This window comes from Protopterus annectens, chromosome 9.part0 (genome assembly GCF_019279795.1).
Source record: "Protopterus annectens isolate FY-2018-M chromosome 9.part0, PAN1.0, whole genome shotgun sequence".
NCBI lineage: Eukaryota > Metazoa > Chordata > Ceratodontiformes > Protopteridae > Protopterus > Protopterus annectens.
In genome coordinates this window covers 247,146,288-247,173,607 of record NC_056743.1, presented here as the reverse complement: position 1 = coordinate 247,173,607, position 27,320 = coordinate 247,146,288, and the positions used below count along the sequence as shown (strand labels likewise).

Sequence of the window (27,320 nt, the reverse complement as noted above, 5' to 3'; positions counted from 1 at the left end):
ACACATCAGGTTCCCCTGTCAGACAACCTATAGAGCCTTGGAACCTCACGTTAGTTCTACAGTCTTTGACTCAAGCCCCCTTTGAACCTGCAGTGAAGTGTGACCTGAAATTCTTGTCTTGGAAATCCTTGTTTTTGGTAGCCATTACATCAGCCAGGCAGATTTCAGAGCTACAGGTACTGTGCATTAAAAGACCCTATTTGGTTTTTCACAAGGACAGAGTATCACTCTGGACGAATCCATTTTTCTTCCCCCAAGGTTATTTCTAACTTCTCCATCCATTGACCATTAGTAGTCCATTGACCTACCAGTGTTCTTTCCTAAATTTTCTAATAAAGGAGAGTACTGCCTACATTCCTTGGATGTGCACAGACAACTGAGATTTTATTTAGACAGAACCAAAATTATGCGTAAGTCTGATCAGCTTTTCATTTCCTTTTTTGGACCTAGAATGGGAAATTCTGTATCCAAGGTTACTTTATTGAAATGGCTAAGAGACTGTATACGCTTCTCCTATTCTTCCACAACAGAACCTATGCCACTGGTTAAAGCCCATTCCACTAGATCTATGGCAACATTGGTAGCTTTCCAGTCCACAGCTTCTATGGATGACATTTGCGTAGCAGCCACTTGGGCTAAACCCCACCCTTTCATCAACCATTACAAATTGGATGTGGTCTCCAGAGGAAGAGCTGCCTTCACCTCAATGGTGCTCAGGAACGTTCTTCCATAAGGGCCACTCATGTATCTCAAGGTAGCTTGGGATTCTGTCCCATCAGTAATGAATGGAAAGAAAATTAACAACATCAGATAAAGACGTTATGTCTTACCATAACGTTCCATCTGTGTTGTTCATCTTTTTTCATTCATCACTTCCCACTCTCCTTCCCCGTCCAAAGGCTCCTGGGGGATACTTTGGGTCCAGGTGGTGTCTTAGGGCATTTGCACAGAAGGGGCCTCTGCTTTCCTGGTCTATCATGGGCAAACTCGATCTGAGGTAACAGGGAGAAGGGCATTGTGGGTAGAAGCTTAGCTCAAGAGTTATTGGCTGGCGCGAGCTTGGTAATAGGCTGACTCGGTTCCGAGGGCTCGGAACCGAACCCATCAGTGATGAATGAAAGAAGATGAACAATACAGATGGAACATTTTCTGTCAGGAATATTGTTAAATCTGTTTTGATAGCAGCTCATTTTTCTGGAAGTAATCATAAGTCTTGAAATTTCAAAACTCAACTTGAATTGCTGTAAATGACAAAAATGTAAGTCCATTCTCCAATGACTGTCAAAATTACTTTGAGCCCATGCCTGCCGACCATCAAACCAACCCTCAGTCAGACACTATCCTTTATGGGGGATCTTCCTCCAGATAATTATGAAGGTGCTTTGTACTCCCACCTGCCAGCATCTCAATGATGACATATCTTTTATTTTGGCTTAATCTTCCTCCTAATGGTGACAAGACTATTTGATTTACATCAAGAGACTCCTTTGCCCCCTTGGCTGAGTGATGTGTGTTTCCACAGATGTGCTGACAGAAGCTACTGTCACTAGCTTAGGTGGCCACAGAAATGTCTTTCCCTGATATCTGCTCCACACATCGCGGTGGACCTCCTCCACTCTCAGCCATGGCCCTGTCATTAGAGGAACAGTGCAAGCTGAGTGGATAGCCCCCCTGCCCCCGATGGGCATGCCCATCCTCCCTGCATGTGCTATCAGGAGCCCAAGTTACTAATCAAACCTTGGTCATCTAGGCTATATTTAAAGTGTTATCCATCCATGCCACCAGTGCAAGCTGTATTAAAGTGTATTTTTATTAGTAATGGAGCATGCTCTGAAAGTACTGTTCACTAGGTGTGCATTCTATCCATCAAATATGTATATTCCTTTGCCTTTTTTTTAGTTCTAGAGTATCTATTTATAATTTGTTAATCTGGAAAGTGAGCTGGTCACCTGACCTTTTTCAGACAAGCCCCAGCCTCATATCAGAGCAAATAGAACAAAAATATTTTATACAGTGAATTAAGACTGTAGAGTGAATTAGAAAGATAATGCAGAAGTATTTTATACAGTAAATTAAGATTATACAGTGAATTTAATAGCATTGTTGGTATGTCATTAGATATGTGCTATAATATCAGCAGAGCTTTGCAGGTTTAGGGAATATACAAGCAAAGGTACAGGAAGCATATAGATTTAGTAGACAGTTATAGTTTTATATTTACAGTGGTCAGCAGTTTATATTTCATTTAGAAAGGAGAATGATAGTGGCAGCCTGAGAACAGAATTGTCATGAGTTTGTGATTTAACTGAGTATGACCTAAAACTGCATGAAAAATAAATGTATACCAGTTGTGACTAATTCCCTGTTTTTGTACATCCACCATTACCATTGTATTTATTTATGAATTTCCTTTATGCGGGTGTGTTATTTGCATGAGGACCCAATTGCATTCCATCTGAAGCAAAAAACATATTCCGGTCATCTGTCCATATTACCAGCCCCTCCTGGTCAGTCCAGCCCATAAGCAACCATAACATCTTCAGCTGAGATACTCCAGGCAGTATATAATTTACTGGTCACATACTTTAATTTCCGACCTGCCTTTTACTGTCAAATGCCTACCCACTCTGTCAGTTCTTTTTTTTTTCTATCAGCTCAGATTGCGTACCTTAAATTACCAATGTAACTACACCTCTACACCCAAATGAAGTCTACAAAGGAAAGAGGACACAGTAATGGTTAAGGTCTTCACCTTACAGCCATGAAGTTCAGGTTTACTCTTGACTTTTCATTACCAGGGCCATATTAACATCATTATTGGCCCCTGGGCAAAGCAGTGCACTGGGGCCTCTACCTACACAACCGCTCACAGGATTAAAAATGAAAATGGGGCATTTTACACAAACACACACACACAAGTCAGGTGACACTTACTTGTTGAAGTGGAACTGTGGAAGCAGCAAGGCAACAACGAACGGAACATTAAATTCAGGGTGGTAGGAAGAACAGGTAGAGTACGTAAAGAAGCAACTTTTAGGAAGACTGCTGCTGCATTCAGATAATTGATGTTTTAGGAAGGCTGCATTTGAATAATTGACCTTTCAAATGATCAGTGCTCTACTGTACAACACTTTGTAATATTTATAATTTTCATAATTTTCATAATTCTTCAGATATTTAAAATTTAGTATAGTGCAGTATTTATTTATTGACAGAAGTCGCAACATACATAAATTAGCATAAGGCACTATGCTTGTAGGGCCCCCGGGCAACTACCCAGTGCACCCATGCATTCAGATGGCACTGTTCATTACTATCTGAAGTTTGCTTGTTCTCCATGGGTTTTGGGGAGTTTTTCACACCTCACAAAAAGTGCTGGATATTTCCACTTCAAGGATGGAAGGTACTGGGTTCCAAATCAACCTTGATCCAGAAACTATGAACCAGCTCTAGTCACTAAGAAGAATGTAAGACTTTAATAGGTGCAAGTATTAGCAAATAGGTTTTACATGTAACACTTTACTGGAAAAGCTCACCCAGACTGTGCCACAACTTGCTGTGAGGGAAAGGCTAGTTTGTTTTTGCTTGCTTTATTTTCTTCTTCTGTTTTGTATATCATGATTCATTTTCTTTACACTGTGTTTTACTTGTATTCTGCTATTAATTGCTTATTTAAACTAGGAAAGAAAGCACAGCTGTGTCTTTTGTGAGTCACACAGAAATTAAGTTTTTTCCCCACCCCACCCCCACCCCCACTCTGGTGCTGTTGTGTTTTTAAACTCAATTGCCTTTCTAGTTGCCTGCCCCTCATGTTAATTTGAACACATATCTCCTTCCTTCACCTCTTTCATTGGCTATTGCCATAGCACTCTTACCCCTACCTCACTAGTACTACCTCAGTACTCCTACCCATACTTCACTGTCAAATCCTCTCTACTACCTTACAAAACTCACCTCATATATTCACCTATTACACTCCACTCCTCTCCTCACAGTAATGCCTCTCATATAGGTTCATAGGTAGGTACTAGGCTATCTGCCCAAAGGCATTTATAATCCTAGCCAGAATGTGTAGGCTTTTGCCACCCCATTAGATTAGTTCACTGTGCCTCTGTCCAGCAAAGCCACTGAAGTGATCCCCGGGGTAAACTTTCTGTTTCCCATCCACTCGTCAAGGTTTCTCTTGAAGAGTGTTAGCGAGGAGCTCTGCCTAATGTAGATTGGAATCTTGTTCCAAAGCATGGGAAGTCTCTGTGACAGGAATCTATCCCTCCAACATGTCCTATTTATTGTTGTGGTGAGGTTTAGATCCCTAGAGCATGTGGCTAGAAGGGGATAAGCTTTTCTTTAGATGGAGCATGTCCATCAGTTCTAGGTTGGACATGGCCTTGTATGTCAGGCAGAGATCACCTCTGAGTAGGCGGTATACAACCGAGTACAACTGGAGTTTCTTCAGTCGAGCTGCATAGGTCATCTGTTTGAGGTCAGTGATCCTCTTGGTGAGATACTTCTGTGGTCTTTCCAGCTGTTGCAGGTGACTTGTAAGATACATCCCAAATGGGGCGTTGTACTGTATGATGGGTCTGATGAGCGATGAGTAGAGGGGCACAATGACCTCTATTGATCTGGATGAGAACCCTTTTGTGATAAAGTGTGCCACGTAGAAGGATTTTCTAACCACTTTGGCGATGTGACTATCAGAGGAGAGTTTGCTATCTACTTGGGCCCTCAGATCCCTTATTACGTCTTCCATATTTAGGGGACTACCACCTATGTGGTAGTTTGTGGGTACTTTGTTTTTTCCAAAGGGGATGACTATGCACTTTTTGGCATTTAGCTTGAGGCCATGATTTTGACACCAGGTGTCCATCTCAGTGAGACCCTTTCGAAGGATGTCTGTGTCAGCCAGAGTCAATTATAGCCCCTAGTTTGCAGTTGTCTGCGAACTTGGTCAGCCATAGTCCTCCTGTGCTTGCCTGTACCTCTGAGATGTATATGCCAAACAGGAGGGGTCCTAGGACTGAGCCTTGGGGAACACCACTTGTAACCAGTTTAGAGTCAGACCTAGCTCCCACAACTCTTACCTTGTGGGTTCTGTCCGTGAGCCAGTTGGCAACCCATCTCGTGATGTAGGGGTTTATGTTCAGCCTGGTGAGCTTGTCTATAATACCAGAATGGGGAATGGTGTCAAAGGTCTTTGCGAAGTCTAGTTAGGCTGTGTGGACCACCTTTCCCTCATCCATAGCCTTGGTAACTGTCTCAAAGAAATCCACCAGGTTTAGGAGGCATAATCTGCCCTTAACAAAGCCGAACTGGGTAGGGTCCAGTGTTTGAAGGTTCCCAATGTCTCTGTTAATGAGTTCCATGATGATGCACTCCATAGCCTTGCAGACCAAGCTAGTCAAGCTTATAGGGCGATAGTTCCTGGGGTCTGTTGTGGTTCCACCTTTGTGGAGCGGAATAACCATTGCTGTGTGCCACTCTATGGGCACGTAACCTGTGGAGAGGCTGAGTTTGAACAGTGTATTTAGGTGAGGGGTTAGTTCATTTTTGAGCTCATGTAGGACACAGCCTGGGACACTGTCCAGTCCCATTGATGCTGTGTTTTTGGCTTTGGAGAGGGCTGTTTTAACCTGAGTGTCTGTGATTTCAGGAGCTCTACATTCTTCTGGTATGGTTATGGGCCCTTTTGGGGGTGAGAGGGGGGTGAGGTGCGCTGAACCTTTCTGCCAGGATGTTGGCAATATTGGTCAGTTCAGTGTATTTTGTACCATTCTGCACTAACTCCAAGCAGATCTGAGCATTGCCACTTAGATTCTTGACACAGCTACAGAATGCCTTGAGGTTATCTTTGGAGTCCTTGGCAATTTTTCTTTCGAAACTCGCCTTGGATTATTTTATGAGGGATCATAGTTTCTTGCTGATACTGATCAGGGATGTCTTCCCTTCTTGGGATTTTACTCTTTTCTATACTAGTTTCCTCCTTCTATTGTATAGCTTGTTTATGGCAGGAGTCCACCAGACTGGTTTCCTTTTCTTGGAGGAGTGAGTCTTGGTTTTACTTGGGATAGCACAATCCATGCATTCTTGTAGGTGCCCGTATAATGTATTAGTAAAGGATTTTACAGCTTGGACAATGTTATCCTTTAGCATGGGGGCTTTGAAACTTTCCACCTCGGTCTTAAGTAATGTGAAGTTTGCTTTTGAAAAGTTTTTCATGGTGGTTTCCTTGTCCGGGGGTGGGGGCAGAATGTGGATATCCAAAGTGATTTGTTTATGGTCAAATCTAACCAGTGAGGGGTTGACCTCCGGTGTGGAGCACTAGTCGCCCATGTTGGTGATGACCAGGTCCAATATGTTGTCACCTCTGGTGGAAGTGTTGACCAATTGTTTCAGGGCATTTGAGTTTATAAATTCTAGGAAATGTTGGGCAAGGGAGTTAGTACTTGAGTAATAGTCAGCATATTTCTCCTTATTTTTACTGTTTACATCTCTTGCCTTCTAAAACTCTGATCACTTCACCCAACTTATATACCTCCTAAACCCACATCCACAATATCTACCCACAGTGTCATCCCCTCCAGCTACTCTCCAGTCTGCTCTAGTCTGTATGCCACTGATTTAATTTTACAAAAGAAACTGACAATCCTCTCTCCACATTATAATCTTCCTAGTAACTTTGTCCATAACTATTTTAGGAACCCAAAAAAGAAGCTCCATCCAAATACTTTTCCTACTCATCTTAGCCTAGTCCAGTGTGGTGATATACACCCTAACCCTGGCCCTTCTCCTTCCTCTCAAAATGCCCCTAACTCCACAAAATCCTTAAATTTCAACACCCTCAGCATTCAAAGTATACAAAATAAAATCCCCCTTCTGCATGCATGGTACCATCAATATAAACCAGACTTTACAGCCATAACGGAGACCTGGCTAAAACTATATATAAAGGATTCTGAATTTCTTCCCCCAAACTATTCATGCCTTAGAACAGGTAGACTCCACAAAAAAGGCGGAGGCATTGCCTTACTATATCCAAGCACCTTCACAGTGATTCCATATTCAAAGCCTATTCCCCTCTTTTCCACCACAGAGTTACTTATTACTTTCTTAAAACTAAATGACTGTAAAAACATTTGTATCACAGTCATATACATTCCCCCAGACAACAATATTCCCATTCTCAAAGACATTCTTAGCTGGACTGCCAACAATAAAAGGAATGGAACAGTCATCCTAGGTGACGTTAATATTAATTGGTTAGATATCTCCAATAACAATCCCTCCTCTGACATCAACCTTCACATCTATACTCAGCTAATTTCTGATATTACTAGACCTGACAATAAGAATAGCAAAGGTTCAATCCTAAACTGGATCATGGTTTCTGAACCTAATAAGATTTCCAGCTCCGGTACACTCCCAGATAGTATAAGTGACCACTCACCAACATTCATAATACGTTAAGCCCACCACTTTACCAAATATGGACGATGCAGTAGTGCAGCGGTAGTGTTGTTGCCTCACAGCAACAGGTTCTTCAGTTTGATTCTTGGTTGTGGTGCCTTCTGTGTGGAGTCTGCATGTCCTCCCTGCATTCATGTGGGTTTCCTCTGGGTGCTCCGGTTTCCTCCCACATTATAAAGACATGCATCTGGAACATTTCTCCCTGGCCCTCCACTGAAAATTGGCTTTGTTCCAAGTCGGACTTTTCCAGTTAACAAATGTTAAGTAAATAAAAATATATACCAATATAGACAGACCTGAGATCTATCCCACTTCTCCCCAAATACTTTTAATGATATTTTGCACTATACTAACTGGAATCCACTAAAATTTCTCCCACTTAATGAAGCTGTGGAATTCTTCAATCCACATTTCTTAGGGTCCCAAATAGTCTTGCCTCTCTTTGGCTAAAAAGAGTTAAGACAAAACATGCTAGCTGGCTTGCCAAATCCACAAAGCAAATTATGTTCTCTAGGGACAAAGCCTGACTAAAAAATAAAACTCCTTCCAACCTCACGCAATATAAACAACTTCGCAATCAGGCCAAATGATTAGTACTCAAAAACAAAAATGAATACTTCCAAAACCAACATAAGCAAAACCCCAAGAAAGTTTGGGGAGCAATCAACTCCCTACTCCATCCTGGAACTAACCATGATCCATGCCCAAACCCAGAAAAAACTCCCACTGAGTTAGCCTCACTCTTTAACTCTTATTTCATTGACACCATTGCTAAGCTTACTACCACCTTCCCACCCATCACCACAGACCCACTAAACTCTGCACTAGTACATACCCCATCTACTACAATACCCACTTTCTCACTCTACCCCATACCTACCTCAGCCATACAAAAGCTTTTTCATAAACTAAAACCATGTGCCAATGCACCAGATAACCTACCTGCAGAATTCTTACAACTATCAGCCTCCTCCATAGCATACCCCATCAACATTTTCAGCAGTCGGTCCATTCAGGAATCATATATACCTGATGTTTGGAAAAAAGCATATATTCTACCACTTCATAAAGGTGGCAATACGTCTGACATCTCTAACTTCCAACCTATCACCATTCTTTCCCCATCTCAAAAATACTTGAGAAGTATGCATTCACACTCAGCTCCTTAATCACCTGGCATTCCTCTTGGAGGATTTTCGATACAAACTAGTTTCCAATGTTCTAGCCTCTGATCTCTTGACTGTAACATCAAGAAAATCCATACTTAACATCAAGAAAATCCATACTTAAGAAAATGCAGTCCATTGAGATTAGACCTGCAGACAAAGGTGGGGGGTGATTGTCATGGACAAAGAGTTCTACATAACAAGAATGGATCAGTTGCTCAGTGACCATTACACATATGTAAGAATTAATGGGACAGAGTTGAAAGCTATTACTGATAGAGTGTCCTTTTTGATTTTTGACTTACGTATAACAGGTATGATCTCAGAAGACATATTCAATTATTTTGCGACAGAAGCTCCACTTGTACCTATTATATATGGACTACCTAAGGTACATAAGGATGCCATGGACCCACCAATGAGACCTATAGTCTCGAGTAAGGGGTGGGTGACAGAGGCATTGTACATTTATGTTGAGAAATGCTTGCATCCGGTGTTAGATACTTACGATCATATATTGAGACACTAAGATGTTTTTACAAAATTGTTGTTGTAAAACTGAGGGATTAATGAGTGAATATTATTTTGTGACCCTAGATGTAGCATAATTATTCACGGTTATCCCGAATGACTGGGGCATAGACAATATCAGACAACAACTAGGTACTAAAAGGGTCTACACTAACAGCAAAATTAATTTGATTTGTAACTTACTGGACATCATTCTAGAAAATAATGTCTTTGTCTTCAGAGATCTGTATTATGTACAAAAGATAGGCATAGCTATGGGCACGGTTTGTGCCAATAGCTACGCCAATATTACCTTGGTTCACTGGGAACTTGGCATCATTTTTACAAAACAGCAAATATAACCAATATTTGCTGTGGTACACTCGTTTTGTGGGCGATATCTTCCTTCTATGGGGAGGCTCTGAACAACAGTTACAAGACATTTTGGGATACTTACATGCTACCACTACGTTCCTAAAGCTTACATGTAATTTCTCCCAAGAGATTATGGATTTTCTTGATGTTACAGTCAAGAGATCAGAGGCTAGAACATTGGAAACTAATTTGTATAGGAAACCTACCAGGAGGAATGCCATACTCCATAGAAGAAGTATGCACCCCAACCACATTAATAGAAATGTCATGAAGGGTCAGATTTTGAGAATTATGAGACTGCACAACAATGAAACACAGTTAATAGCAGTCTGGATAGTCTCAGGGAAGAATTTCTAGAAAGAGGATAATATAGGAAGGAACTGGTAAAATGTATAGAAGAATCATTAAAAGAAAGGGGGAACAGAGGGCAAGCCTATTTTGCACAGTAGGTGGGTTCTGCATCGGACATGAATAGATCGGGCAATGGGAAGATCATATTCACAATTTAATTTTCTAGTGACATTAATGTGTTCTGTGAGGTGTTCAGGAAGAAATAGAACATCTTGACAGCAGTAGATGAGCTTAGAAAAGTGTTGGAGGACACTCTACTGTTCTTTAAAAACAAAAAATGTCTTAAACAACAGTTATGTTATAAAACACAAACAATTCAGCCACCTATTGCATCTTCCAGACTAGGGACCTACATGTGCAGAAATTGTGCAGCATGCAAATTCATACATTGTTGCACTACTTTTACACATACATACATACGTACATTCTTGCACTACTTTTACACATACATACAGTCGGACAGTAATTCATGCGAGTTGCTGTGCTGACTGTCGAACCAAGAATGTTGTGTATTTAGTTTCTGTGTGAGATGCATGGTCTTATATATAGGGAAGACAAACAGAATGTTTAAGGACCGCATATTAGAACACAATAGAGACATCATTAATGGAAAGGAGAACAGTGCATTGGCCAAGCATGTTGAGGCAGAAGGGAGAGACCATACTTTCAAATTTTTTGTTCTAGAGGTTATTAGAGAAGGGATGAGAAGAGGTGATGTGAGAAATAGGACTGAAGCAGCTGAGCAGAGGTGGATCATTAAACTTAATGCAGACATACCACCAGGTATAAATGAAGCAGTATAACTGAAACCATTCTTAAAAGCTAGAGCACTCAGACGTTAACACACATATGCACAGCGCTTTGAAATGTGTAGACAAATGTGAATACATTTTTTTAATTTTTTTTAATAAACAAGGTTGTAAATTAAGTATTATATGTTTTTTAGTAGCAAAGTGTAGGGAACATTTTAAATGCCCTAATTGCTATCAATTACTTGTTAATTCATTTCTAACTGTACAAATAATGTGCTTTAGTTGTTTAAAGTTGTCTGAGGGAGCAGTCATAGAGACTGTGAAAGTGCTTACATTTTGGTATTTTAAATAAAGCATTTATATCCAGCCGTGGTGGACAAGGTTCTATTTACTTTGTTTTGGTAACATTAATTTATACCTGACAAAACCAGAAAGAGACATTACAGTGCTGTGAAACATTTTGAGAGTGTTTCAGATTTTTTCAGGATACAAAATTAATGAAGCTAAACCAAAGGCAACAGCGGTAAATTATATACCCACATACAAATTGGTTCAGCAGTATCTGTACTGATGGGGACATGGTAAAATAAAATATTTAGGATTATGGATCAAAAATTATTCTGATGTGGCAGCTAAGGATATGTAGGAAGAGACTAAACAAAAGACAATACAAAAACTGAGAAAGTGTAAGCTGTGTTATATGGATATGGATAGTAAGTTACAAGCAGTCAAAATGTTTTTAGTTCCTTTAGTCTTATACACAGGTCAGGCATATTTTTTTCAACCAGAGGAGAATTTGTGGATAGTAATTAATGAAGAGCTGAAGGACTTTATCTGGAAGTGGAATACAGCAAGAGTGAAGTGGGATAAGCTGATTCTTCCAGTAGAACGGAACAGAACAGAATGGGATTACCCAATTTGAAGAGGTATTTCAGAGCTACACAGTTAAGGCTCCTATACATAGCGCAAGCAGAAAACTATAATTCAAAGTGGAAAGGGATGATGTTGAAATGGGGGGAAGCTCAAGAAACAAGCAGAGACTGGGATTTTGGATGCAGGCCTTTAAGGAGAATAACAACAATCATACAGAATATTATATCCATAAAGTAGCAAAACGTATTCTGAGAACTAATTCAACACAGGAATACAGAAAGGAGCTTCTGCCTATAGGGATGACTGCAATTAGGGATAAAGACAATAGGCAAGAGGGGGCTGGTATTTATTGGAGAAAACTGACAAAAGAACCAAATGTATTGGGATGTAAATAGCTAGAGAGGGAAAGGTAATAGAATGGGAAGAGGCCGAGAATTTATTTGGACTGCAGGTTAGAGATTGCCTTCCCTATCAAGAACTGATATCAGAGTACAGGCAAAGAGAAAGAAATAGGGGGATCCTAAACGAATGACCGGTACTGGTAGAGTTTTTAGTAGAATCTAGAACAGCAGTTGCCATAAAAAAGGAATAATTAGTAGAACATATAAAATATTGCATGATGGCTTTAAGAAACAATCAGAGGAGATTAGAAAGGATTGGGAAGAGAGATTGGATAAGCAATTCACAAAAGAAACAATGGAAGGATATATGTATATCTCCCAAATATGCAATAAAATCTATAAGATTTAGGATTTTTGCTTGGAAATTTTACACAAATACTTTTATACTCCAAGTAGACTCCAGAGAATTTTTCCTCCGGTAGATAGCAAATGCTGGAGGTGTGATGGGGAAGAAAGAGGTAATTGGGAGAATATTTTCTGGGAGTGCAGTGAGCTGGTGGACTTTAAGAATTCCCTGCAGGATGCATTGTCAGAGATGCTGGGTGGTCAGACTGGTGTGGCGAGGGAGATTCATTTTCTAAGCTATGGTACAGAATTGGAATTGTACAGACACGGTAAGGCCTTGCTGTGTCTAATTATGGTCCCTGCCAAAAAAGCAATTACTAGGAAATGGAAATCAAAATCTAAACCAACTATATTAGAAATAGTGACTATAGTAACAGAGATAAAACAACTGGAATCAAGATCTTTAGAAAATGGTAGGAACAAACTACAGAGGAAAAAATGCAAATTGTGGGAACAATACATACAGGGGAGAAATGAGGTTTAAGAGAAGGCATGACTTAAATAAGATATGTAATGTTTGACTAAAAACTATTGGGTAGATTGTAAGTGATGTGTAATGTTTGCTACTGGGAGTGTGTCATTATGGTTTGTGATGTAAAATGCTTGCAACTAGGATTGTTTCAATCTGGTTCGTTTTCATTTATATAAACATATGATTTATGTTATAAATGATGGTTTAATAAAGATGTTTCTTGTTTAAAAAAGGGGGCCTATGTCACAAGTGATAATTCGGTAAATGTGTTTAAAAATTAAATAAATAACAACGCAGGAAACCTCCAGACAGTGGACCCAACCCAGTTTGGTTTCATCAAGTTCAGGTCATTCCTACTCAACTTGGTGGACTTCTCTGAGAGGGTCACCAAAGCAGTGAATGAAGGCAAAATGGTTCACACTGCCTACCTTGACCTGACCAAGGCATTTGACACAATCCCTCACAATTTCCCCCACTTGGGCATTGTTGACAAACATAAGAGGTTAGGTACAAACCCTTGTCACCTGGTGGATAACCAGCTGGCTCACAGACAGTACTCAGGAAATTAGAATTGAGGAGTCCACCTCTACAAAGAGGCCAGTCACAAGTGGAGCCCCTCAGGGATCTGCTTGGGACTGCTCCTTTTTGGCGTTTACTTCTCAGAAGTGAAGACCAAATGTCAGTGGCCTCTGTCTGACTAAATTTGTAGATGATTGCAAATTAAGAGCTGTCATTAAATCACCCACTGACACAAATGTTCTCCAGAAAGTACTGACACAAACAAACAACTGGTGCCAGAGCCATGTACTAAAACTAAATGCCAAGAAATCCATAATAGTATACTTCAGGAAGTCATCCACCCCTGGTAACTATCATATTGACAAAATACCCCCTAAGAGTTTCCCCAGTAATCAGGGACTTGGGGATACACATAGACAGTCACCTAGCCTTTGATCATGATACAGTAGTGAAGAATTTGTTCTGTGTTGCACAACTTATAAACAAAGGTATGGCATGTTGGTGCAAGTCATTGTTCCACTGTATTCAACATTAATCAGACTTATCATCAAGTAGAACACCCCCTCTGGTGTGTACCTAACCAGGCATATCCAATAATTGGAATGTCCACAGAGGTTCTTCACTAAAAGAATACAGGGTGGAAGTAATATGCCCTATGTGGACTACCTCAAGGCCCTATCCCTGTATTCTGTCTCCTACAGGCTGTTGAGGGGAGATCTATTCCTGGCATACAAGGCATTGTCAGACCCCACTCTGATGGACCTACCACATATCTGGAAAACAAACAGCTCCAAAATTATCCATTTTAAAGACTTACACCTTGGCTGTGAAATAGGTAGGTAATAGGCTATCGGTCCAAGGTCCTAAGTAAACCTAGCCAACAAGGTTGTCTGGCTTACGCCACCCAAGAAGGTTCATTTCCTGGGCCCCTGTCGAGCAAAGCCACAGAAGTGATCCCCAGGGTGTATTTCCTATTTCCCATCCACTCATCAAGATTTTAAGTAGGATCTGCTGGAAAGACAGTTATGTATCCCAGAGACTACCCCTTCACTGAAACAGGCTCCCCATCCATGGGAAGCAGAGTTCCTCCCTAACCCAATTCAAGTGTAACTTGGAAAATTGGATGGGGAACAGGAAATTCATCCCTGGTTTGGCACCTATATCTCTAATGGACACAGGCAGCCTGTAAATGGTTCATCTCCCAGGCCCCTACTTGTCAATGTTTCACCTCCCAAGCCCCTGCTTACACTTATCGATGTTACCAGAACTTGTCAGAGATTTGGGATGCATGGCTAGGCCTAAAAAGGCCCTTGTGGTCATCAGCCTAGTAAATACCTATGAACTTCATCAGGTAGTAAGACAGTGTGTCACCATAAAACCTTTTATAAGGCCAAGGGTCACATGACCTAAACCAATTTCTTAAAGATACCATTTGCGAAAATATGAGATCATTATGGAGTAAATGCATATACTCAACAGGTAAGCCAAGCATTAAAAGAGAAACTGCACTATATTGAATGTGGAAATGTTGTATCCTCTGTTGTGGTGTCGCATTCGTGACGTGTGGTACGGTTTGTGGATTTAGCTGGGGATTCAGGTAAGTGGTGTTTATGTAAGGGTATTAGGTAGGGATTTTAGTGTGTGTGAGTGTGTGTAGTGGTGGGTTTTGTGTGTTTGTGTGTTTAGTGCAACCTCTGAGTTAGTATATATAAGTAGGGGGTGTGGGGGTGCAGCCCCCACATGGGGAGGTGCAGGGGGGCTTGCCCCCCTGTTTATAGGTAGGGTAGGTGTGTTTGTGTGTTATGTTGTGTTTGTGTGTGTTGTTTTGTTTCTTGTAGTATAGTTAGGTAGGTGTATGTGTGTTTGTCTGGTGGTGTGTGTGTGTGTGTGTGTGTGTGCATGGTCGCGATTTTGGTTTTCGGGTATGTGGGTTTTCGGGTATGTGGATTTTCGACTATACAGTCTTAAGATACTGAAATTCAACATTTCAGTATTTTGAGATTGCTATTGAATCCATACACACACACACACACACACACACACACACACACACACACACAAACACACACACACACACACACACACACACACACACACACACATGCACACACATTCCATTAAAAAAAAGCGTATAAGGTCTAATTATCATCTTAAACGAATATAAAAACATGAAATCTTTAATACAAAATAGTTAATAAATATTACCACATTTTTCGTTTTTAAAAGTGGTTTTAAACTGTTTATACCATTAAATCCTGGAGGAACATCAGCTCTTAATATATTTATTTATTCATTTATGTTTAATTTCTTCAGTTTTTGTAATTAAATTACCACATCTCCTATTCTCAAATAATACTTGTAGCACCACAAAACTAAATGTACATTTATCATCAGTCTCATTCATATACTTAAAAAGGGAATTTATAGAAATCATTTTTCTAATATCTGATATATAGTTGCAAATCTATTCTTTTAATTTGAGATTAGATTTTCCTTCATAAATTGCTGTACATTTTCCACAACATGCTAGATATATTTTTAGAGTCACAGTCAGCATACAACTTCTATGAATATGTCTTCGTAGTGACAGGACGTATAAAGTGATTGTTGGTTGTAATATATTTAGAGAAATTATATTTCCTGCATGGGAATGTTCCTTTCCTTTGTCTATCTGAATTGCTGGTATTTGTACATATTAAAGTCTTACATTCTTCTTGATGACTAGAGTTGGTTGGTGGTTTTTTATTTGATTTTTTATAACCTGCTTGTCTTTATTCACTGAGCCTTCCTTGGTGATGCATTCAAAGTCAACCTTCCAAGTTAAACTTGAGAAGTATGCAAACAGAATTTACACAAAATATAATTAGAAGGAACATCAGACACCTGATTGTGCTTATCGCTGGAAGAGAACCAGCCATCCAAGTTGAACTTGAGAGGTATGCCAACAGAGTGTACCCAAAATGGAGTGATGGGGAGCAGCAGACTCTTGGTACCTATTTATCTACCAGCTCTGTAGATCTAGTGATTTAGGCATCAACTGTGGTGTGAAGTATTTTCATATACAGGGGGATAAGGACCCCAAATTATGCATCTTGCCAGGGCTAGTGTAAAATTGGCTGTAGGTAATTTGGTCTTGTCTTATGTCACCAGAAAGGGGCATGTGTATTTGGCAATGCTAAGTGGGTTAAGGACCCAGCCTATTCTGAACTCTGTCAGGGACCCATGGTTAACAGTTGGGAGAGGTCATTGCATCCCTGCTGGTCAGTGTATGTCTGCCATAAAGCTGACAGTGCCCATTTGTACAACCTAGACTATCTGGAATAACTCTATTGAGCAAAAGCAGATATAAACCCAATCAGCCTACCAAAAATAAACTAATGATTATATATTAAACAGATTCACTGACAGAATGCAGCTTGGATACAAATAACATGAGATTAAAAAGGAAACCCGATATTCTGTGTATTGAGAAGACAAGGTGGAAGGTCACTGCAGCAAAGTCACTTGACTTGGGATCCAGTCTCTACTACTTAGGTGGAGGACAGACTAGAAATGGTGTGGGAGTTGTGGTGAGAGAGACAGAGTCTTCTGAAGACAGGGATATCATCAGAACCAGTGGCAGGATCATGGTGGATCAGACTACAATGTAAAGATAGGGTAGTGTGTTCATCCCTTCAAATTGAGCAGCTTCTGTTACCTAAACAGCATAAGATAATCTTTTATGCAAATCAGGGAATGAAGGAAAAGGAGTTCTAGACTATCTGGAGTGGAGTTGGTCATGCTTAAAATCCTTGTTAACTCTTTACCCTAACTCCTGGTGTTCCATCTTTGTTCCAAAACACAGGTCAGCAACAAGGCTCAAGGTGAACTAACTTTAACCTTCAGTATCTTTGTCATCTTCCACTAGTTCAAGTTTGCATCAGACGTTTTTTTTAGAGGTGTGTGTGTGTGTGGGGGGGGGGGGGGGTGAGAGTTGAACCAAATTTGTGGCAAACACTATTGTAAAAGTCCAGGATTCAGAAAACTGCATTGCAGTGAACAAACCTGTTTTGGACAAACTTGTTCAATGTATTACAGTCTTCCGATTCAGAGACTAGCATACTGCCACTATGGTAAGAAGTTTGCTATCTGTAGCAGGTCACTAGTCTCACCGTGAAGGCTGCATGCAAATGTGGCAGTCAATGGTTGCAGCTAATGTTGTTTACTCATGTGTACTTCCCTGGAACTTTTTGCCAGCATCAGAATAGTGAGGTAGAGTGATTCAAAGAATAGCTCTACCATTCTATTTGGAGAACATACTCCATTCACTTCTGTGTCTAGAGTGAGTCTATCTGCTCCACAGAAGGAAAGTATTACAAACCCCTTTGTATGAGTATTTGTGGAGCATGTATGGTATGCAGGTGTGTTCCCCTGTGTGATTCCATACGTGTGTGTGTGTGTGTGTGTGTGTGTGTGTGTGTGTGTGTGTGTGTGTGTGTGTGTGTGTGTGTGTGTGTGTGTGTTTATGAACATGACTGCATCTGTCTGAATGTGGGTGTGTGTACATGTTTTTAGGTGCTTATGCAGCTGTTTTGCATAAATTGATTGGGGCAATACTAGTGTTGTTACCTGTAACTGCACAGTGTTCAATCCAGGACTATGATAACAAGTCACTAATCAGCTGTTGCCTCATGCAGCTTTATTGCATCTCTGAATCCCATGATATCAACATCACTCTATTAGGCAGTGTTGCATTGCCCACATAGCAGTGGCAACAGTATAGTGTCTGAATTCTAGCCTTTTTTTTTTCATAACTATGCCAGGGATGATAAAATCTGGTGCAAATGTGAGCAGACTAACACATGTACCAAAGAATTTCTTGTGCTGTAGAGGTTTTAAGCAGGTGTAAAATATATATGAAGAATCTCGTTACCCATGTTTAATAACATAAAAATTACAGGCAGAACAGGTACATAGAATGCTACATGATTGTTGGTAGCACTTAAAATGCATACCCTTATTTATTGCATCAAGAAAATTGTTAATTTTTATTTTCTGTCATTTTCTTTGCTCTACAGGATCACCTGATGTTCCCACGGATGCTGATGAAGCTGGTGAGTTTGCGAACCCTCAGCAGTGTCCACTCAGAACAAGTGTTTGCATTGCGGCTGCAGGATAAGAAGCTGCCACCTCTACTGTCAGAAATCTGGGATGTCCATGAATAAATTAGACCTTCTTCACCCTTCCCTTTGTTGAGGACTACTAAAAAAAACTTTTTTGATGAGCTTTGATGATGCCTTCTCTGTCATCCCCCCTGACAATGTACACAGTTAAAGGGCAGATTTCTTACCTTCTTGCACACTACTGACTGCGGCTGGCAACGCAGAATCACAAAAGCATGGACAAATAGAACTGTTTTCTTCCTGGTCTTGTAAATTCTAGAAATCAATGAAGATTCAAAGGATGCAAGAGAAGATAATTAGACATGGCATTGTAATGCAGATTCTGCCAGCATATGGAACTCAGGGGAAGGGAAGGAGACGTCAAAAAAGGAACTCTTAAGTCAGTGAAAGAAGACAATGTGCACTGTCTCTTCTGCAGGTACATGAGGAGATAGATGCAATGTTGACAAAATAGTTGGTTGCCACTCATCTGTTAAAAATGCAGAGCACAAAATTTTAAAAGTGTTTTCTCCTTTTAGTAATTGACACTTACTTGTATTCTTAAGAACAGTGAAAATCTTCTGTGTACCAGTCTGACACTGATAAAACCAAGATAGATTTCTGCTTCAAGAAAATCAGCCTGCATTGCATTTCTTCTGACACTTGATATATACTTCAGGAGACCTGGAGTGATAAAACAGAGGAATGCCCCCCCAAATCAGAGGTAGTCACTCGGTATTCATGGGGGCACATTTGTACCATGAGACCCACAGTCTTTTTGCAGTTTTTTCTTTCTCTCTTTGTTTCATCTGAAACTGGGCAAGTCCATACATTTGAGTCTCCCAGTGTAGTATCTTTCTCTCCATTCAAACTTTATCACCCGATTTATAAGAAATTTCCTGTTGAAACATTATTGCATGAATGAACACCAGGCACTTCCACATAAATATTTATGGTATCTCAGAGGTGTTGTTCAGTGACCAGTGTGCTGAGACTATGCCCTCTGTGGTAGAAATAACATGATGGTATCCATTTATTTTATTTTAATTAGCTGTTTAGGGCTCTGGTCAGGGACAACTGCAGAACCTTTCCCATCTCTGCTTCTCCTTCCATAATTGCTGGTATTAATTTGAAGGGATACCATTGGAAATCCACCAGTTCTAGATGGCCTAGGGACCATGAGCTGCCATCTTTTGAGGCAAGACCATTATCCATACTGTGCATGCTATTTCCCCATTGTGCTTTACCAAGAATGATTGCATATAATGATGTTAGCACAACATGTATTTGCATAGTTAATGAAGGTCTGTTGTGCCCTACATCATTTGTCTGTTAGCTGCTGTTCTTTCCAGTCTCCCCCCTCTATCAAGTCAGAACACTGAAGCCATTACCTCCAGAAAATGAGATATGTTCTTAAAATTCTTACATATTTTGTCTAGGCTGCCCTTCTCAGGAAGGAAGTTGACTGGGGAGGGGAAATCAGCTGATAACAAATTGCCTATATATCCATTTTTCAAAACTGACAGACCAAAGCCACTAAATACCTCCCTCCCCTGACATGTACCTAAACCTGTGTGGGTTTGCTATTCCTTTCTTCTGCTGACTTAGCCCTTTTTTCTACTAGCTGTGCTCATTTCAATTGTCATTTTCCATCTTCTTTCCCTTTTGCACTGTCCATGTGCTGCTACTTGTGTGACAAGTTAAGATGTGGGTCTTCTCTCAAGATCCACTATAAATAATCATATATCACTTAATCGATATGTGTATAAGCGAAAGTAAAATGTCTAAAACCTTGGACTGCTGCAAGCACAAAATGACAACACTTCCAAGTTTAACAAAACATAAAGCAGATTTTATGGCAATCCCCTGCAGTTCAAACTTTATATATGCTAATTCCAAGATCACATAAACTTGGAGAAAAAGGAAGAACTAGGAAAAAATACTTTTCTTCTTCAAGTTCAGTGAACCACAAACAAGGACAGTTTTTGTCTTGGTATGTCTGGCTTTGGGTTGCACAAGGATAAAACTGTGATTGCCAATCAGGTGACTGGGATTTGATTAGTGGCCCTGACAATGGAGGAACCAAGCAGTGAGGGAGGGAAGTGAAGGGGTCTGTTCAACTCTCCTTTTTCCCAGGGATGGGGAGGATAGTGTATACTCAGTGGCATACTGGGTGGTGTAGTCTTCCTGATGGAGACCATGGAAAACTATACTCTGACTTTGGCAAGAGGTGTATGGCTCATTGAAGGGAATTCCTATTAAGAAAGTAATGGTATGGTCTCTGCCATCAGCCCATTGCCTGCCCTTCACCGAGTGTGAACATGAGGTTATAAAAATAAAAAAAATCTGAAGCCACTCCTACTAGTTGTCTCACTGTGATGGCCCTGCGTGGTCAATTGTCTCCACAGTGATGGGGAGTGAATCGGTCATTTGGCAGGAAGGAGGCTAAAAACTGACAGGCAGCTAAGGCAAAGAAAGCAAACAAAAAGTTTTTGTCTAGGGTAATCTTAGTCCAGTGCCCCTGATGTCTGTAACATTAGTGCCAATACAGCATGTTTCACTGCTCTGACTTTCTAGTATGTTTCACTGCTCTGACTTTCCAGCATGCTTCACTGCTGTGGCATTCATGTTCTACCAAGTTCACATTTGTGCCAGTTTCTGCTTCTGCACCAGCACTTCTTGCTGACCAGTCCAATTTGCATCTTCATGCTGAGGACATTATGACCCAAACTGTGCAGCATTTCTTATTAACTTTAGCTACTAGAAGGTGGTCTTCTTCTAAACCGTCTCCTTCTGAGGTACACAAGAAGGCCTAGTACAAAAGGAAACACATTGATTCCTGCATAAAGTCTCCCATGGCTGACATGGGTGATGTGAAGTAGGTCAGTAATTTTTCTGCACCCTGCCATGTCTATAAATTCAGGAAAGTCCAGGAAGTTATGAGCCAAAAGTGAACTTGGCCATCTGACCCCCTATGTCTTTCCTGTAGTGAAAGCTGCAGAATGCTTTTAGATCCTCCCATTAACTTCTTGGTTGATCACCCAATTACAGATCCTCAGGAAAGCAGACAGAGTGCTACCTCTTCCCATGGATAGCTGTTTTTGGTTGAAGACTTCTAAACCATGACATTTTGGTTTTGGCAGTGGCTTTCAGGAATACTCCCACACCCCAGAAACCTGCAGTACACCTTCTTAGCAACAAGTACAGAGTGGCTGACCACTTAGGAAAGCAGGTCGATGCATCCTTGGACTTTTCCCTGATGGTGCTTAGTTACTTGGACCATATCATGGACTTCTGCAGATAAAATTCTGGTAGGCGGATGCACACCATCAGCTTTTTGCTAGCTTGACCTGTCAAGGGCAAAACAAATTTGCTTATCACAACAGTTTTGATGACAGCAAACCTTACTGTGATGGGTGATATTTAATGTGCTGATGCTTATTCTGGAGCTGTGACATTTGACATCACTGTTCACAGGCATGCCTAGCTGAAGAAATTATGGCAGCTGATGCAGAGAGTTAAGGCTGTGAGCTGTAGTTCCTGTGGTACAGGGTTTGATTCAGTCACCCTTCATTTGCCTACTGTGTCACATTGAGCAAGTCACGTAACCAGACACTGCTTAGGGGCAACTGGAAATTTGGGCTGGGTTCTTCAGTGGTCAACTGGCCTGCAAGCCTGGTAACTACTTTTGAACCTATGAACTTCAGTGAGAACACCAGTGCAACTTTTATAAATGTTTCCTTTTATGGATATGAGATATTTGGCACTAAGGTTAAGACACATATGTAGAAGATGGAATAGGAGAGTAAAATTATAACAGCAGTTGTGTTTGAGTCACTGATTTTGCAAAGAAGTGGGAGGTCAGATAGGGTTGGGGGAAAAAATCCATGCAGATATGGCAAGAACAAGCAAACATCATCTGGCTAGTGACTGCAGTTCAGGAGTGAACCCTGGTTACCAGAAGTATATGACAGAGATCTTATCACCAAGCTACCATATAACCCAATAAGTGTTAAGTTTTCAAGAACCCAAAAGAACTCTCTTCAAAGGGCAGTGACCAAATAAATAGAACTTTGGAGATAGCTCAGACAATCAGATCAACTCCCAGAAAGGCTGTGGCCATGGTCATGTTTGTCAGAAATCCTCAAGCAGTCGGAGTCCTCCAGCAAAAGAGAAATAACAGTCCTGACATCTTGTCAGACTGCTCCCCTCTGGAGGCAGTCATGAGTTATTTGCCTCTTCACCTTTCAGTAGGGAAGTCCACAACCACTATGGACAGATGGGTGAGAGCAGTACTTACCAGGTGTTAAAAAACTGCTTTCCAGTCAGCCCCAACACCCCTGTCTCTCCTCCTGTCACATATCAATCCATCAGAAAAGAGTGTCAAAAGTAGAGGTCTCAAACATCTTCTTAGAAAAAAGAACCTTCCTTGAGGTTCCACTAGACTAAAAAGGGTCCAGGTACTACTCGAGGTTAATTTTGTTGTTAAAAAAAGACAAAGGACCTCAGGCCCATCTTAGACTTAAGCAGGCTAAACTGATTCATCCAGAGAGAGAGAAATTCCTGTTATATTATCTTGATGCAATCATTTCCTGACTTGAATAGGCAAATTGGGTGTGCTCTGGGGACCTCCAGGACACCCACCTTCACATAAAAATCAGGAAGCAGTCCAGAAGGTATCTGTGCTTCATATCTGGAGCCAGTCACTCCCATTTTCAAACCATACCATTTGGTATAACCTTAGCCTAGGATGTTCATCAAACGTATGTCTGTGGTAGCAGTGGACCTGTAACTACATACCTGAATTACTGGCCCCTTGCTTTCTCTTTCTGTAACTCAACAGGTATCTGTGAAAGAATATGTGATTCATTTGTTCTGATCCCTGTGAATAACCATCAATATAGCCCAGTCTCAGCTGCAGTGCTGTCAGTGTCTGACATGTATAGATTGCAGCCTGAGCACCCATTTATGTAGAATGTGACTCCCTGAGAACAGAGCTCAGAAATTTCAATCCAAAGTTTCTGTTATTTAAAATTCTTTCATAGCAGTAGCTTATTAATATCTCATGTTGCTCAGTCTCATGACACTGGCAATTTCCATGATTCTTTATGCAAGATTTTATAATGGGAGTTCTTCAGTATACCCTTCATCCTGTGTTCTCAGAATACAAATTCAGTGGAGCAAAAAAGCTGCATATGTCACTTGCAAGTGACATCTGTAGTAGTGGTTGGATGGTTGGATGGAGATAGTCTCTTTTTAGGCAATCCCTTCTGTCTTTCCCCTTCATTGGTGACAGTCACTACAGATGCATCAGCCATGGGGTGGAAGTTATTACAAAGGGTGGATGGTTCATGGTGTCTTGATGTCATCTGAATTTTCCATGCTTATCAGCATACTGGAACATACAGCAATCCCTCTGACCCTCTAAGCCTTCTAGGACTCCCTTCCATCAGGAGTCATAACCAAACAAACAGACAATATGGCAGCTTTATGGTACATAAAAGGTAAGGGGGAGCTCTCTTCTACTCCGTATACCAGGAAGCTATGAGAGTGACAGAATATACTATGAAACTGCGACATTGGCTTTGCCATGGGTCCATGTGAGTGAGTTCACTATTCTGCTGCATGCACGCCACCCAAACAACTCCAGAATGGGCTTTAATATGGGTGCTGTGGCTGTAAATTCACAATTTTCCCACTTTGATGTTTCATTTTGATGGTAGTCAATAGCTTCCACTCAATGATATGTAGGTTGACAAAAAGACTGGCTACATTCAGTGTTTCCATAAATGTATTTATTTATTTATTTGACATTTGTTAACCAGGAATGTCTGACTGAGCAAGAGACCATTGCCCGGGGAGGGGGGGACCCTATACAGAAAAAAATTACAAATAAGGTTACAAAAACAATTCCAAACAAAAAATACAGAAAAATTAATACAGAAAAATGATTAAATACATAGTACATCTTAGAAGTTAGATTACATACAAAATGATCAGTAGAGATACGAAGTTAAATATAAGATTAATTTAAGTAAGTAAGGATGAAGACGGCCACGGTAGTAGAAGGGGTTACAAGATAGACATAGGAGGAAGAATAATTAGGTATAGGGAGTGAGTAAATATGTATGCATGTAAAAATGTATGTGTATCTATAAATGCAGTGTTCCCATGCAAAGATATAGGTTCATAGTTTTAGTACTAAGCTAACTCCCCTTGTGAGCCATTTTAAGCTTATCCAATTATCCCTTGTGAGACTCAAACCCTGCACCTTGTGTTTATAAGGCAAACACCTTAACCATTAAGCCATCCTCCCAACCAATTGGATTATTACTAATCAAACCACACTTTATTGAGACAATTTCATTAATCTCTTGACCCAGAGAAACTCCAGAATGGTCTTTAACATGGGTCCTGATGGGGAGGCAAGTTCAGCATTCACTCATTCTTTTGCTTCACTGAAACTCCAAAACTAACTTTAACCTGGGTCCTACAAGAGGCTAAATTCATAATTTTCCCATTTATTTGCTTCCCTGAATTATGAGTCAATGGGCTTATGATCTATATGTTCATAAATTGCATAACAACCCATATATGATACATAATGCAATATAAATAATGATATAATTTTCTTTTTAGTTTGTTGTGGCTACCGCAGATGTACAGAGAGTGACTTGCATGGTACATTATGGGTTATGGGAGGTAATGAGCAGTGAAGGAATATTTATAGAGTGCCAAGTTGCCAAGCAGTCTTAATGCATGCAGCCTTACTTGTGTTAGTTTACAGATGATATCTAACTCCTACTTTAAATTCATAAATTACTTTGTGAAATCCAAGTTAACATCCTACTCCAATGATACATGCTAAACTAGAAGTATACGTACTGATGACTTGTTAAGGAGGGGTTTCAGCAATAACAGCCTAGTCCTGAATAACAAAATTAAAACATAATATATAATATAATACAACTGTCTCTGTGAAGAGGCTTTTAACAGGGACAAGTTTGGTTTACTCAGCACATGCACATTGATAAACACATGTACACATACACACACATGCTCGCATACACACACATGCGCACGCACGCACACACCTACACAAATACATACACCCTTGGGGACATCTAAAACTGGATTTCCTATATTGAATGACTGTAACAGAATTTTTATATATTATCATCTTCCCTCCCCTACTGTGTTGCAACCTAGCCACCATTCTGAGATGTACCTTTGTGTGTGCGCGCGCGTGTGTGTGTGTGTGTGTGTGTGTGTGTGTGTGTGTGTGTGTGTGTGTGTGTGTGTGTGTGTGTGTGTGTGTGTGTGTGTGTTTGTACTTGCATAAAGTGCCTGCATTATATGCAGAAGAATAGCTGACTCAGACAACACCTTGTGCCACTACCATAAACCAGCGCACTACTCCCTCAGCTCTTCAGAAACACTTTACTGTAACACTATTGACAATATAATGAACAGCTTATTGCAGATCCCAGAGCCACAGCCCCCAAGCTGTTCCATTGAAGAGCAAAAAAAGCACTTCATTGTCTAATGAAAGGCTTCTTACAGATCCACGCCCCACCCACCCAGGCTCTTACACTGAAGAGATAAAAAAGGACATTCCTTCTATTACCACCAACCAGGTGGCCAAATGCACAAGACACCCACCCTCCTGCCCATTGGCTCCCATTTCTGTGCCCTGCCCCCATCTCCACTTTTATTAAAATAAATAAGATTTTCTTCTTATAATCTGTAGCAAACTACTAGCTATAAATGTAAAAAAAAAAACAGTTGCAACAGTTTATACCCTGCCTGCACGGAGTGCTACAGCACTCATATTTTACTTAAAAAAAAAATCTTAAAAATTGCAGCAAACTGCCTGCTGCAAATGTAGCAAACAGTTGCTACAGTTTAGACCACACACGGACTGCCACAGCAGTCAGGTTTGACCACAAATGCAATACTGACTTTTAAAAGCTAGTATTGCATTAATGAAAGAGGTATCAGGATCGGGTGGTTATTGCTCCTGCAACACTTTGCACCCTGAGCAGTTAGTTGCTCTTCTTGCCCTGCACTAGCTGTGCTACTGATTGTATATGACTGCTACATAATAACATTAACTTTTCTGAAGTGTAGATTTGGAACATTCTGTTGTCTAATACTGCTTTTATTAGGCTTAAGGTGTTAACTCAGTCAACCAGTATGAGCTAGTACAAGAATAAGTGACATCAACTAAATGTAAGGATAAATTTAAAAGGGTTTGGGATAGGTATATGACACAGACTGATAAAACAATTCAGTATTTTTAGACAAAAAAGGGATAAATGCCTAGCCCACTGAGAGAAAACACTGGAACAGAAGAGGTAATGTGAGACCTTTTAATGGACATTTTAGGTCCAAGTAGCTCTCATTGAAGGGCTCCATTTAGTCCAGAAGAATGAGTAGCTGTGTTATAAAACCTGTATTGGTTTAATAAAATGTTATTATATCACCTCTTTGGTCTAGTGTTAACTACTTTGTGTGGAGGCAAAATGGATAGATTGCAAGGGTCATTTTTTTTCATCTTTCAGTGCTAATGTGACATTTTAAAATGAGCAAATACTAAACACCCTGGATGATCTGCCCTTTTTCCTTAAAGAGTTTCATGTCAGAGCACTTCCAGATTCTCAGCACTTTCTGTGAAAGTCAACATGTTGCATGGTAAAATGCCATTGTATTTAAAGCCTTGTGATTCTAAAGACCAAATAGAATCCCAAAGAAAAGCAGCAGAACTGCTGCTATTTAAGTTGTCAATAATTCTGTACTATTGTCTGCAACTAGAAACAGCATGAAAGCACAAAAACATTATTTCCTTTTATATTCATTTGCACTTATTGGTGCAACATATAATGACTGTATTGCTTGTACCATAGATTTTCCAATACCTTTCTTGTACTTTAACCTTTACCAACCAT

The 27,320-nt window shown here is 40.3% G+C and overlaps 1 protein-coding gene across 1 annotated transcript in view; it reads left to right on the top strand.

The window, feature by feature from the left end:
• The window catches only part of LOC122811165 (oxysterols receptor LXR-alpha-like), a 516,654-nt gene extending 490,514 nt beyond the window's left edge, over positions 1 to 26,140 (top strand). Inside the window, exon 9 of the mRNA XM_044082826.1 lies at positions 18,289 to 26,140. Within this exon, the coding sequence (XP_043938761.1) occupies positions 18,289 to 18,435 (147 nt within the window). The 3' untranslated portion in view covers positions 18,436 to 26,140. The remainder of the gene's footprint in view (positions 1 to 18,288) is intronic.
• Positions 26,141 to 27,320: the final 1,180 nt, after the last annotated feature.